This window comes from Aythya marila, assembly GCF_965140915.1.
Source record: "Aythya marila genome assembly, contig: HAP1_HAP1_SCAFFOLD_197, whole genome shotgun sequence".
In the NCBI taxonomy this organism is placed as follows: Eukaryota; Metazoa; Chordata; class Aves; order Anseriformes; family Anatidae; genus Aythya; species Aythya marila.
In genome coordinates, this window is record NW_028137441.1 from 323,396 (window position 1) to 338,431 (window position 15,036).

At 48.9% G+C, this 15,036-nt stretch overlaps 1 protein-coding gene across 1 annotated transcript in view; it reads left to right on the forward strand.

Moving 5' to 3' along the window:
• Positions 1-14,673, forward strand: part of LOC309890810 (ATPase family AAA domain-containing protein 2-like) — a gene marked incomplete at both ends in the record, with an annotated part of 91,813 nt that extends 77,140 nt beyond the window's left edge. The window contains 3 exons of the mRNA XM_082785213.1: positions 12,030-12,189; positions 13,053-13,143; positions 14,435-14,673. Coding sequence (XP_082641339.1) covers positions 12,030-12,189; positions 13,053-13,143; positions 14,435-14,673 — 490 coding nt within the window. The remainder of the gene's footprint in view (positions 1-12,029; positions 12,190-13,052; positions 13,144-14,434) is intronic.
• Between the last annotated feature and the right edge of the window lie 363 nt (positions 14,674-15,036).

Sequence of the window (15,036 nt, forward strand, 5' to 3'; positions counted from 1 at the left end):
CTTGCACGCCGTGGGGCTCAGCGAGGACCAGGGGCCCCCGCTGCCCGGCCCCACTGCCCCCAAGCCTGCCCAGGCTCCAAGGACCGCCAGCACCCAGACGGCGACGCCTGACGGTGAGTTTGGGGCTGGCACAGCCGGCCGCTGGGCGCCCCACACCCAGGGGCCATGGGAAAGCTGACATCGCCCGTCTTGGGGGATTTTCTTGCTTCGTCCTCAGCGGCGACAGCCCCGCAGGTGCCTGAGGAGCCCCCGCAGCTGCCCGAGCTGGGCCCTGATGCCTTTGCCGAGGCCTTTCCAGAGCTGGCAGGGGACAGCCAGCAGCTGCAGCACATGCAGGACGAGCTCCTGGCCGACCTGGACATCCCCATCCCCGGCATGGAGGAGCTGCTCAGCTGGCTCGATGCCGTGGAGCCCCAGGACGCCTTCCCCGATTTGCCCAGCAGTCCTGCCCTCAGCCGCTTCCTCTCGCAGCTGCCCGACCTCTGCGAGGACATCGAGGAGCCGAGCACGCAGGGACTGGAAGCCACAGGAGCCCTCGGTGAGGTCCCCTCAACCCCTGGGCTGCGCCCCGAGAAGCTTGAGGGTGGGCTGTCGCTGCAGTCCCCCGTCGTGCCAGCAGTGAGCCCCCCGCTCAGCCCTGCAGCCAGTCCCCTGCCCAGTGCGCTTAGGAGCCCCGTACCCAGTCCACCCCTGAGTCCCCCCAGGAGCCTCCCTGACACCCAGCTCCTCAGTGCCCTTAGTAGACCCCTGCCCCAACCCCCCCAGCGTTCCCTCAAGACCCGCCCCAACCCCAAGGTCCCCAGTGCCCTTAGTAGACCCCAGCCCAAATCCCCCCCGAGTTCCCCCAAGAAACGCCCCAACCCCAAGGGCCGCACTGACCATAGGAGACCCCTGCCCAAACGCCCCCTGGGTCCCCTCAAGAGCCCCCCGCCTGCCCCTGCGTCCACCGGCACCAAGCGGGGGGCCAAGCGCCCTGCGCCCAGCAGCACCCCCGGGACAGCGCAGAGCTGCCAGCACAGGAGGCCGACGACAGAGAACCCCCCCGGCAAGGAGAGGAAGACGCTGCTGGGCCAGGCTGGCCAAGGCCGCAAGAGACCGTGCCAGGGGAAGACGGGTGGCAGCAGCACGGTGGCTGGCAGCAGCAGGGAAGCAGGCAGCAGCGGGCAGCAGCTGGCGATCAACAGCACCACGGCACCCAGCAAGAGAGCGCGAAGCCCGGGGGCTGCAGGGGGGCAAGGAGCAGCGGCGCCACCTCCCCGCAGAGCGCGGCTGCTGCCGGAGACTCCGAGTGGGGAGCCCCGTGCCGTGCGGCCCCAGGACAGGCTCTGTCCCCAGGCCAGCGGGGCCAGGACGCTGCAGCGCCAGCAGCCGGGGACAAAGACCCCCAGCGAGACTTTGCAGCCGCTGGGGGCCAGGGCCAAGGCGCTGGGGCCAGCGTGCCAGCTGGCCTGTGTGCAGCCGCAGCCCACCTCCAGCAGCCCCAGCAGCATGCCCAGCGCCCCGCCGACAGTGCCAGGCTCCAGCTACCCGTGACCGACCTCGGGCTTCTCCTCGACGGCCCCCGCAGCACCCAGGCAGGCACAGAGACCTCTGCAGGCACCTGCTCCAGCTTCAGCCACGCTCCTCAGCCCTTGCCCCTCTCGCTTGCCCTCTCCCCTCTCTCGTGCTGGAGCTAGGGGATGGGCTTGCCACTCACAGGGATGGCAACAGCGCCAATGGCAAATGCGCGCGCGCCTCACCCAGGAAGGTGGCAATGGCAAGCTGGGGAGATGCTGGCAGCAGCTGGGCTGGGAAAGCTTGGCCATGGCAACTGCTGCTTGGGACACCAAAGGGCTGAGAGACAAGACTTGCTTCTTCTTTCGGGGCATTGCTCTTCTTTCCTGCCTTCTGGATTAAATTCCTCTCCTTAGGTGGTCACTCAGCAAGGCCTCTGCCTGCAGAGCACTTCTTCTTGCACTGGCATGCCAAGGGGATAAGAACTGGGAGGTCTTTGGGATAGCAAATGATCAGTGGGATGGGAAGTGATGATGGGGATAGCAATTCATTGGAATGGGACAAATGGGTTTTATTTGTATTAAATTTAAATTTTTAAATTTTCATTTAATTTATTGGTTTTCTTATTTATTTAATTAAATCCACTTTATTGACTGTGTTGTACAGTACGGCATTGTTTTATTATTATAAAATTATAAGTATTTAATAGCATTAAATATTTTTATATATTAATATCTTATAAACTGTAAGTATCATTATTTATTATTTTGTTGGTTTTTATTCCTTTTCTACCCTATTAAACTCTCTTTATCACAACGCACTGGTTTGGATTTTATTTTTCCTTCCGAGTCGTTCTGGATTCACTCCGGATGGGGGGACACTAGCGAACGCCTGTGTGCTTCAGATCCAAGGTCACCTTTGCCCTCATTCAAGATACATATTTGCATCTGTTGTTGTGAAACAAAATTAACAACAGGAACAATAAAGTTACCTACTTGCTAGCAGCAGCTCTACATTTGCTGGGGTCTGCTCTGTGCATTTTGAAGACCATTCCATGCTCTTCAGCCCCTTCAGGAGGAAATGTATGGTTCTAGGAAAATGCGTCTTGACCTGATGCAAAGCTGTGACGCAGCCTGCAGCTGCTGCAAGCCCTGGCATTTTACCTGCAGCCCCTCCAACAACTCTGATGTTCCCTGCATCGACTTCAACCACTGCGGCAGGACCTGAGGCCCCTCAAAGCCTTGTCACACACCCTGCGGCCCCTCGAGCCCCTGGCATGTTCCCTGCAGCCCCTCCAGCCCCTGGCATGTTCCCTGCAGCACCTCCAAGCCTGGCACAGGCCCTACAGCTGGCTCCGGGGACGACCCCGCTGCTGTCTCAGGCACCAATACACACAAGGGGAAGGAATGCATGCAGAAGTCATCTCGTTTCGGAAGGGCAGAAAGTCCTCCCAAGAAGAGGAAGGAGCAAGAGGAAGGCGAGGCAGCCTACCCCAAGGTAGGGCCATCCCAGGGCACAGGAGGCTGTTGGAAAGGAGATTAGATAGAAAAGCAGCAGGAAGCAGGTGATCCCCATCCCTGGGCGAGCTGCGAGCCATGGGACAAGATTGCAGCTGTCCTCCAGGTGAGCACATTGTCAGCTGGCTGCTGCGCTCCTGGGATAGCAGCTGCGGGAGCCTGGCAGCAGAGGGCAGGGAAGCCAAGCAGCTGGGATCCTTCTCTGGGGAAGGGGGCACTGAGAAAGCGCTTGAAAACAGGGCACAAGCCCTCAGCCTCTGGAGGCGGCGCCTGTGAGGCGTGAAGGAAAGGGATCCCTTCTGGGAAGATGCTGTGGGCTTGCTGAGGCTCAAAGAACAGACGGTGCTGGCTGCTACCAGCGTGCTGCAGCAGCGGCAAGACAGAGCCGTGGTGGTTTTCCTCAGCTGGGCAGCTGAGCTCCAGCACAAGCGCTCTCTCCCTGCCCCTCCTCCAACGCCAAGGGGAGAAAAGAGGCTGGCAAGGGCTCAAGGGCTGCCAGAAGGACAGGGAGATCACTCCACAAGGAGCGTCACGGGCAAAGCAGGCTCAGCACAGCCTGTTCCAGTCCAGCCCGGGGCCTGCTCCACCGGGGGCTCTCCACAGGCCGCGGCCTCCTCCAGGCCACAGCCACCTGCTCCACCGGGGGCTCCTCCAGCCACAGGGGGGCTGCAGCGTGGAGATCTGCTCCACGGGGGACCCATGGGCTGCAGGGGGACAGCCTGCTCCACCAGGGGCCTCTCCCTGTACAGGCCGCAGGGGAACTGCTGCTGGGAGCCTGGAGCACCTCCTGCCTCCTGCTGCACGGACCTTGGGGGCTGCACAGAGCTTTCTCACTCCTCCCTGAGCCAGACGCTGCTGGGCAGCAGCTTTTGTTCCCTTTCTTAGATGGGCTCTCCCCCAGGCGCAAACATCATCCTTTTGCTCTGCGTTCTGGGCAGCAGCGGGTGGGTCCCTCCTGGAAGGAGCCTCCTGGCAGCGGCCCTGAGCTCCCATGGGGCAGCTGCTGCATTCTCCTCACAGAGGACACCCCTGCAGCCCCCCACTCCCACAGCCTGGCCATGCAAACCCAAGCCAAGACACCGAGCGAGCCTCCCTGATTGCCAGCCAGCAGCTGGCTCAGCCTGAGACCCCAGGCCAGTGCCCACAAGACTCTCCAGGGCCTTGAAAAGCAAGCCTTGTGGGGACGGAGCACCCACAAAGAACAGACTCACACAACAGGACTCCTTGCCAACACCGCCTCACAGACACCTGGGCCTTGAGCGGGTAGCTCACCTTGAGCGAGCTCGTTTCCTTCCCAGTAGCTGAAATGTGCCATTTCGGGGGCATTTGGGGGCTACAGCGTGCTGCTGAGAGGGTTGTTGGAGCTCCTGCAGGGCAGTGCTTCCACTAAGGCAAGGCCTTTTCTGCATCTTCTACTGCCCTGCAAGCGAGGATGCTTGGGGCACACAAGAAGCTGGCAGGGGACACAGCTGCAGGGATTGCAGGGATTCCTAAAGTCATAGCCAAATACAAGAAAGACAGGAGGACGTGATGCTTCCGAGAGAAAGGAGCTCGCTTTGGGGTCAAAATCCATCCCTTTTTCAGGAAAGCAAGAGATGCTGTGCATTTCTCTCGTCCCCCTCAGACAGCCACTGGGTGACGATGGTGCCAAGTGTCTGGAAAGAGACCTTGCTTTCTCAGGCCCAGGTGTCCAGCTGCACACCAAGGCCGTCCCTGGCTTCCAGGCGCAGTTGCCAGGCCCAAGGCTGAGCTCCCCTGCGAACCCCCAGCCCAGCAGACCTTGCTCCTGGCATTGTGGAGCAGCCATTTCACGGCAGCCTTTTCTCCTGGCAGTCAGCTTAGCGCCGAAAGCTCTGTCACCGGGACGCCTGAGAGCTGTGGCAGCTCAGCAGAGAGTCACTGTCAGCCTTGGAGCTCACAAAGGTGGGTGGCCACAAATGCCCTGAGTGTCCAGCTAGCATTGAGGACTGCTATGGCACTCAAATTGTCACCTGTTTGCTGCGATGCTGGGATACCTGCTCTGGTAGCCTGGCATCAGAGGCCAGGGAAGCCAAGCAGCTGGGATCCTTCTCTGAGGCAGGGGACACTGAGAGTGGAAATGGAAATGGGGCACAAGCCCTCCGCCTCTCAAAGGAACCCCTCAGATGTTTAGGTATAGTAAACTTATGTATATCTGTGTGACTCTAGACCACAACATGTTAGTGTTCTGGTTTGTCCACTGCTTTGTTGTGGGGGCTTTGAGTTGGCCTCTACTCTTTAGGTGAATGCTGACTTCATATCTATGGTGCACTTTATTCTTAAAATGGGAAGTTTCTACCAATTTCCTGTCCAAAGTTCCTCATAAGCCAACTGCAATCATCATTTCAGATGTATCTCCCAACTTACACATTTCCTAATTCTCCTTGATATTTACTCAAGAAATGCATTTTCACAGAGACGTCATATTTTTCTCTCAACTGGCATCTGGCTGAGCAGAATGATGTCCTTTAATTCCCTTCCACACAATAGGCAACTTGTTCCTTCTGTCTTCTGAACACTTCCTCCTAAGTTCAATGTGAATACAAGTGGCAGAATTTTGCCTCATGTCTTAAATGTGTGGCAGGGCTGCCCTGTCAGGTGTATTTATACTGGAGAAAAAAAAAAAAAAAAAGAATAGCCATACACACCATATAACCACTTAACTTTTTCAGTTCTTCTGTTAACAGTGTATGAACATGGGGTTTTGTTGTTTTATTGTTTGTTTTAAACTCCTGACTGCCATATAGCAAACATGACAAAAAAAAAAAAAAAAAAAAAAAGAAAAAAAAAAAAACCACCCTTGGTTGAGAATCTCTTAGCATGGCTCTGCTTTGTATTATCAAATGTCACTTCACCTGAACCATTTCAATCACAAGGGATATCCTTCTGTCAGGCTCGGTAGTACTTCCCAACTTTATGTCACCTGGAAATCTCAAAGCTCATATGTAATTTTTAGTCTTCGGCCACCATGTCCATACTGAACATACCTAAATTTGAAGTCATCTCTGCTCTGAATAGGAGGTTGGGTTTTCAGAGGTCCCTTCCAGCCTACATTTCTCCATGAGTCTTTGCCTCCTTAGCAGCTGCAGTTTCAGAACTGTCTCTGAGAATCACTACAGGGAACCTCTCCTTTGCTGGTAATTCCCTCTTCGAACAGTGTGAACAATTGCAAACTCCCTTGATTCACTTGCAGCCCCAAAGCCCAAATCCATAGATAATGTATCAGAAGCTCACAGAAAGTGAAATAGATGTAGTTCATCCCCTGTGTAGGGGAGCACTGGTCCTACAAAGGCAAGCTACTAAATTCTCTGGAAACAAATTAGCTTTAATAAATTATCTTGTAAATTCCACATTACCCGCTACTTTCCTAGTCTTATCTCTTCTTGCTACAAAACTTTGCTCAGCGTTGATGTCAAACTAACAGGCCTGCACTTGTCTGGATCACTCTTTACATTCTCCTGGACAGAAGTATATTTGTTACTCTCCCATTCTGGGGACTATCCCTGATTTGCACAGTTGTGATGTATTTTTCCTACATGACTTGTTGTTCTGTGTGCCAATGCTGTTAATAGGCTAGGTAGATATCAGCTTGTCATTTTTCACTTGAATCACTGTAGATTTTTATTTCACCTCAGATGATGTTGTGCCTAGTGCCCTACCCTCATTTGCAATGGGAATCCTGTCACTGCCCTTAATATCACATTGTTGTTGCTGTTAGATGCAGGAAATAAGATTTGCAGCATTTGAGACATCATTAACTTTTGATCTATTTTTGCCTCGAGTATGCAACTGTCCTAATTTGTTCTCTTTGTTCCCCCTGGTTTCTGTGGCTTAAGTATCATTTACTATTATTGTTTAATTTCCTATGTGAAGGAGGTTTTGGGTCATTCGTACTTTATTTTTGCAGTTTTTAACCTCTGAAATGTACCTTTTCTCATTGCTCTTTTCCCATCTGAATTTTGAATTTTAACTCTGCCTTCTCTGCACTCCAGTCCCAGAGATGCTTAGTCAGACTCAATGATTCATTTCCTTAGATTTCAAAGTTTGCATTTGTAAGCCTCAAAACCTTCGTTCTAAGCCTGGTGTTGTCTGTCTTGAAATGTAAAATGAGAAAAGTCAGCTCATGATCAGACTTTATTCAAATCTTACTACATTTAAACCCGTACAGGAGCCAAGTCTAAAATGGTCTTATATTTTTTCACTTTTGTGAAGAAATCCATCACATAGTATATCTGTATGAGAATAAGTGGTAATCATCTTTCAGTCTTTTGCTGGGAAGTTGAAGTCTCCCGTAATTCCCATTATTGTTTATGTGTCTGATAACTGTAGACTGGAGCTAAGAGCAAAGAGCAGGCTAGCAAGGCTGTCTTTCTTTAGCAGCGATTTGCACAAAACCACTCTATTGCTGACCCATAACATTTCCCTAACCTCTGCTTCTTGCTAACACAAAGCACCATCTTATTCCATCCATCTGCCCTGGTTTCCAGACTTCCTGAGATTTATCAGTACTTGTATGGCATTCATGCCTTTATTTCACCCTTCCTGTGTTGACACTTGTCTTAAGAGTTTTAGATCCTGAACATGATCATCTCAAAGTTTGCCTGACAGTTTGGTCTTCCTCACATTGTCGTAGAGTATCAGGTCTCTACCACTTGAAATAGATTGTATTGGATTAGATTATTGGCACTGTCTCTTGTGCTGCTAGTCCATTATCTTCGCGGTCCATACAACTGGCCATCAGCGGACATGAAGTGGCCTTATCCTGCCCATTTACCTGTCTGGAAATCAGCCACTCCCTCTGCCTAGAACAGGGAATGGATTTTCCTCAGCTTTCTTCAAAAGCTCTGAAGTTTTCTGTGACCTTTCCACTTTTATGGTATGATAAGCTTTTGCTTCCACTGAAGGGTAGAAGTCATTACGAATAGTGCCAACAAAACAGAAACATAACAATGAAAATGATATTTGAATTCAGAATAGGTATTTAAAAAGTTCACCTTCTCCAGCACAAATGGGGAAAGTAAAATAAATAAATAAATAAATAGAGCAGTCCTAAATCATCAAAACTGGCCAAAGAATTAGAAGAAGCACTATTTTTCCAAGGCTGCAATGTTTTCCATTCATCTCACTGGGCCAGCAGAGCACTAGAGAGCTGGATGCACTGAAGTCCTGGCTCATACCCTAAATGACCTGCAGGAAGATCTTCTTATCTCTGTCCCCCCGTTTCTCCTTTCAATCTCTGTTTTGTCTGTTTGTATCACTAGCTATCAAAGCGCTACTGAGATATGCACGTGCAGCACCCAGCACAACCTTGTTTCAGGCTCCAGTGGGACCTTTAGGCATTACCATCCTATAAACAAGTCACAGTGATAGTGAGTGTAATTACAGTCATCAAACTATTCCAGCTCCACATCATTAGCCATGCCCTGAGCTAAATAACATTTTAATCAGTTTGATATGTCACCTGTGGCTTTCTTCACTGTCACTTGCAATCCAGCAAACTCCTTCCTTCATGTTTCTAGATTAGACAGAGGGTTCTTAACTGCAGACATCCACTTCCCTGTTCAGGAAGCAGTGAGACCTTTCATCTTCACCCAGAATTAAGATGATATCCAAGCATCATGAGACACAGCGCGTATGTCTCCTAGGCCCATCCCATAAGAGCAGGACATTTACCTCACATGAGAAGAAGACTTAATGCAGAGGCAAAGCAAGATACTCGGTGTCAAAGCCATGTCTGGATGATCATTAAAGACAGATCAAAATTACCCAGTACAGGAGGAAAATCTATCATTTGAAGAAGATTATGGTCTCTGATTATTAGTTTCAAAATTAGTTTTTTTCTTTGGATTTCCTCTGAACTTAAACTTAGTTTGGAATGCCTTTGGTTTTGAATAGTTCTGAAATTGTATTACTTCTCCTAAGTAAGTTGATAGTCTGTTCTATTTACGTGAAATTCAAATAATATTGTGAAGGATCTGCCATCACTCAGCCAGGCTGAGAGCCTTCCTGTACTTAAAGGCAACCTATAGGAAAGCTGGGGAGGGGGTCTTTATCAGGGCCTGGAGTGACAGGACATGGACTAATAGCTTTACACTGAAAAGTTAGATTTCTGATATATGTTAGGAAGAAATTCTTTACTGATAGTACTTCACATCCAGCCCCTCCAGCCCCTGGCATGTTCCCTGCAGCCCCTCCAGCCCCTGGCATGTTCCCTGCAGCCCCTCCAAGCCTGGCACAGGCCCTGAGAGCTGGCTCCGGGGACGACCCCATTGCTGTCTCAGGCGCCAATACACACAAGGGGAAGGAATGCATGCAGAAGTCATCTCGTTTCGGAAGGGCAGAAAGTCCTCCCAAGAAGGGGAAGGAGCAAGAGGAAGGCGAGGCAGCCTACCCCAAGGTAGGGCCATCCCAGGGCACAGGAAGCTGTTGGAAAGGAGAGCAGAGAGAAAAGCAGCAGGAAGCAGGTGATCCCCATCCCTGGGCGAGCTGCGAGCCATGGGACAAGATTGCAGCTGTCCTCCAGGTGAGCACATTGTCAGCTGGCTGCTGCGCTGCTGGGATAGCAGCTGCGGGAGCCTGGCAGCAGAGGGCAGGGAAGCCAAGCAGCTGGGATCCTTCTCTGGGGAAGGGGGCACTGAGAAAGCGCTTGCAAACGGGGCACAAGCCCTCAGCCTCTGGAGGCGTGAAGGAAAGGGATCCCTTCTGGGAAGATGCTGTGGGCTTGCTGAGGCTCGAAGAACAGACGGTGCTGGCTGCTACCAGCGTGCTGCAGCAGCGGCAAGACAGAGCCGTGGTGGTTTTCCTCAGCTGGGCAGCTGAGCTCCAGCACAAGCGCTCTCTCCCTGCCCCTCCTCCAACGCCAAGGGGAGAAAAGAGGCTGGCAAGGGCTCAAGGGCTGCCAGAAGGACAGGGAGATCACTCCACAAGGAGCGTCACGGGCAAAGCAGGCTCAGCACAGCCTGTTCCAGTCCAGCCCGGGGCCTGCTCCACCGGGGGCTCTCCACAGGCCGCGGCCTCCTCCAGGCCACAGCCACCTGCTCCACCGGGGGCTCCTCCAGCCACAGGGGGGCTGCAGCGTGGAGATCTGCTCCACGGGGGACCCATGGGCTGCAGGGGGACAGCCTGCTCCACCAGGGGCCTCTCCCTGCACAGGCCGCAGGGGAACTGCTGCTGGGAGCCTGGAGCACCTCCTGCCTCCTGCTGCACGGACCTTGGGGGCTGCACAGAGCTTTCTCACTCCTCCCTGAGCCACACGCTGCTGGGCAGCAGCTTTTGTTCCCTTTCTTAGATGCAAGATCTTCTTAAATTCAGTCCAGCCAAGTAGGAAAAGTAAATGTGGACAGCTGTATCTTGGCAAAGAAGATAGTAGGGAGCAAGGAGGTTCAGCAGTCAAGATGGAAGGTGATGCCATGAGGCTTACAGGCTAGTCATGTTCTAGTGAAACCCAGCCTGAAGAAGAAGAAACCTGCCTGACTACTTGATGTGAATAACAGACTCTGTTCAGCTCTTTCCTAACATAGAAACGGTGCTGACTGCTTCTTCAGAGTAACAGAAGTTCGTGATACTACTGAAATAGTTGCGGTTCAGATGTAGATCTGATTTCTCCTAAGCACACTGAATTCACAACTGTTGATCCTCCAGAGGAGGCTTTGCAATTGAACACGTGGAGAATAGGTAAATTTCCCGCTGTTGTTCTCCTCTCCTCTTGTTTTGTTTTGTTTTGTTTTGTTCCTAGTAGCATAGGCTTAAGACTCTGAAGAAACAGGCTGCTTTTTTTTAATTCCAGCACTGGCTGTTCCTCCTGAGCCCCGCCTTCTATTTTTGCAGTCATAGGATATGTGAATGTAAATTCGTGGAGAGAGGTAGAAAACTGTTTCAACTGGTGTTTTTTCGGCGATGTGGGGAGAACAAATCGAGTGGCTTTGAATATTCTGGCTCTTATTCAGAGCAGCATGTGGAGGGAGACAGATGCGTTTGCTTTTTTAGTGCAATGGCTTCAGAAGCAAGAGGGGAAAAAGCACTTTCTCTGGGAGCTGAAGAAGGTGTCCTAATCACCGGAGAGGTTTCTAAATGGCATATCTTTGCGAGGGTTCCTGTAGTCCGGAGGTTTTTGTTTGTTTGTTTGCCTTTGGAAGGTTTTACTCTTAATATTCACGTTCTTCAGCAGAAGTGAGAAATGTGATTTTATTTTGTGCAGTGTCGTGGACCCTCCGAACTCTCCTGGGAACGATGAATACCTCGCATAGTACCAATGTGATGACGGTGGAGACAAGGAGAAAGCAAGATGATCAAAAGAACGTGACCTCATTTCAAAAGAAACCGTTTTGTACGGCAAAGAGTCTTGTGAGCCTGGTGAGAAATTGCAGCATACTTCCTCTCTCAAGTCTGACACTGAATGTAGCTCTAAAAACCTTTCCTCCTCAGCTGTTACAGAGAGATGCCAAGATACAGAGGACAAGACTAAAACCACTGAGAAAGAGCATTACCAAAGCAAGAGGGAGCATGCTCCTAGTGAAGAGAAGGAGAGTCAAAAAGCAGGTCCTTCCAGCAAGAGAAGGATAAAGTGGAATACAAAGAATACAAACTTGAGCTCCTGATTGGCTTCATGCTGAACTCTGTGCTGTTCTTGTCCTAATCTTGGTCTCTCCATAGATAATATGGTTTAAATCCAAATAGAATCGTGCGATGAGGAAGATCTCACTGCAACAAATTCAACATCTAAAATCAAAGTTGACATTTTCCGTGATTTTCTTCCTGAGCAGAAGTGTGCGGTACTCCTTTTATATTAACGTAGAGATTATTTCAAACAGTCTTGAAGTGCTTGATGACTTAACAGTCTGCAGATTTATTATCAAATCAAAAAAACCCCAACTTGGTAGACTATTTTTTTCTCAGTTTTGAATGACCACTAGGAAGAAGGTTATTCCGGCATCAAGAAAGTCATGTGGAATGTAACAAAATGTACTGAACCAGTAAGTAAAACTTATATTTTTCTATTATTTCCATTGTTTCAACTCTTCAGACGCTTATGGATGGCATAGATAACAGAGGGGAGATCGTGGTAATCGGAGCTACTAACAGACTGGATTCTATAGATCCTGCTTTACGAAGACCAGGACGCTTTGGCAGAGAGTTCCTCTTCAACTTGCCAGATAAAGAGGTGAGAACTTAAATTCAACGTTAGTGCTACCATGGCAAAGTCCAACTTTATAGGAAAAAAAAAAAATGACAACTTGAACAAAAGAGTGATACGTGGAGACACTGCGTTGTTCCATGGAGGACAAATCTGGTACTGGATATATATGGTCAGGATGATACCACCAAGTAGTTAGTTCTATAATCAAACCTTTCATTCCCCAAGTTGTACCTGTTTGCTTAATTATTTAGTCCACTCGGGTGTTTTCATCATGAAGTTGTGTTTTTGGTCTCAATCCTTCACTTATGAATGAATAGGGGACGTGTTTGCATTTGATTGTGCCCCTGCTCAGTGGTAGTAGTTTGAGTCATAATTCTTTTCTTCTTTATAGTAATTGTAGCAATTGGAAGCATTGTGCCAGAAGTGCTTTCTGTGAATTTACTGACTGGAAAGCAAATGTGATGAAGTAATGAGACTGTCCCAATGAAAGCTTGCTAAGTTTTAGAGAAGTTTTTTGGACAGCAAAGAAATGTTTCTGGATAAATTTTTCATTACAGTATTTTCCTCTGGGTCCTTAGGTCTCGTAGTTTGGAAACTTGTTATTGAAGCTATAAATGCCTTTTCTTTCACTGTAGGTTCCTAGAAAAAGTTCAGTATAACAAATAAGAACTATTCAATTTCCTGGTTGACAATGCAGAGTGTATATTAAATAACTGTAAAATACTTGAAAGTTGAGCAAGTAAGAAAAGTGTATTATTAGATGAGGGGTTTTGAGGGAGGACTGTTTTGTTTTTTGTTTACTTGTTTGCCTTTTGGTTTGTTTGTTTCTTGTTGGTATTTTTAAGGAAAACTTGGGACAAGCTAAAATGCAATGATTTTGCTTCCAGGCTAGAAAAGAAATTGTCAAGATTCATACTCGTGACTGGACCCCTCAGCCACTGGACATGTTGCTTGATGAACTAGCTGAGAAATGCATTGGTAAGACTGAAATTAAAATGGATTCTTGCTTGTGACCAAGTTGTAAAGAACCTAGCTTGTACCAGGCAGTACCCATGCTCTTGTGCCTTGCTGCACAAGTAGTCAACGAGGCAGCTGGCACACCTTCATAGCAATCTGAGTGAGATGCTTTCATCTATTTACTCTTTATTGTCGTTCCTCTTGTTGTCTGAGAACATTAAATGGTTCTGGGGCATCTTCCTCAAGAGTATAGTTTTTGATGAGGAGTCTGCTTCAGCTGCATAAGCGCAGGATATCAGGCAGTGAGCAACATGAAACTTCCCTGCAGAGAGTGGTATAAATGGCTCAGGATTCAAATTAGGATTAAATAAAAAAATAGGATTTATTAGAAGAATATAAAAGAATAGAGGTAAGCAAACAGTGCTGGGTGCACTGAGAGTCTCCGCTCCACCAGGGCACACACCAGTTACATCAAGCAGCTGATTTTTATGCTCCTAGACTAATACATATTCATTACTACTTCCAAAAGAATTAGATTATTATAATTAGCCTCCGGGGTCCAGTCCCTCCTACTGGAGCATGCGCATCAGTCTCCTCTGGGGGTCTCTAGGGGTCTTTCATGCTGAAGGCTCGTAGTCTTCTTCTCCAAGTCCTTCCTGTTTGTACTCCTTTGGCACTGTACCAAGTTTATAGAACATTTTCTGCAGGTCTTGTCTGCCAGCCGTCCTTCAGCTTCTTTTTTCTTCCTCTTAATCTCTTGGCCCCCTGGCCAGATACCAAAGGTCTGCATAGTATCCCATAACAGTCACTAGTTGTTATCAGTTGTTATGAAACTCCCAGACATCAAACACAAACAGCTTTCTTATTGACACTTCACGAGTAATTAAAACATTCTTCCCCAGCCATTCACAGGGACAGTCACATCTATAGCAGTGTTAAGTTAATCTCGAAGAAGACAGGAAAAAAAAGGCTGTAACTGTTAGAAATAGAAGTCCGGAATAACAAAAGCAAACAGGTTCATAAATTTAAGGAGTATTTTCTGAAGACTTGATAAATTGACTAGAATGAGGGGGAGACTGGGACACACTGCATCTGTGGTTCAAGAATTAAATTGCCAGTGCAGGGCCCAGAGGCAGACAGGATTCAAACAGAATTGTTCTTTATGGACACGAAATGTTAAAACATTCCTCACAAGCGGTAGCACTTTGAATTCCCTGTTAAGCTGTTTGGTTTTGGCATTACAAATTCTTTAAATGTTGCATGTTGTAAACCTGGGCCTTGACTGATGTAACGTTTGATTTTTGTTTGTTAGGAGACTGTGGTGCAGATATCAAATCCCTCTGTACTGAAGCTGCGCTGTGCTCTCTACGCCGATGCTATCCTCAGATTTATGCAAGTAGGGAGAAGTTGCTACTAGACGTTAATTCTATTAAAATAAAAGCAAAGGACTTTTTCATGGCTATGAAGAAGGTTGTTCCAGCTTCAAACAGGATCGAGACTTCGCCCATACAAGCACTCTCACCCATTTTCAAGCCACTTTTTCAAAGATCAGTAGAGAATATTTTACAAGTTGTGCAGAAGATCTTCCCGCATGCACAGCTTGCACTAAAGGAGGACCGACAGCAAGGTATAACCACAGCATCCACTTCTTTATAATTCTGCTAAAGCAAAAACTTGTGGTTTGTGCAATCAACTTACAGCTTTCAGACATAATGGTGGTAGAATTTTATTATTTGCATGTGCATGTCTTTCTTTTGGGCAAGTCTGGAATATAACGCATAGGTTTTATTGTGGATTCGAAACTGAAATGCCAAATGGAAGCTCTGAATGACTCAATACACAGTAAAGGACGATGCGTTCTCTACTGAAGCATCCTGCTTCTGAGGGCAGCTAAGATAATTAGCATTTGTAGAG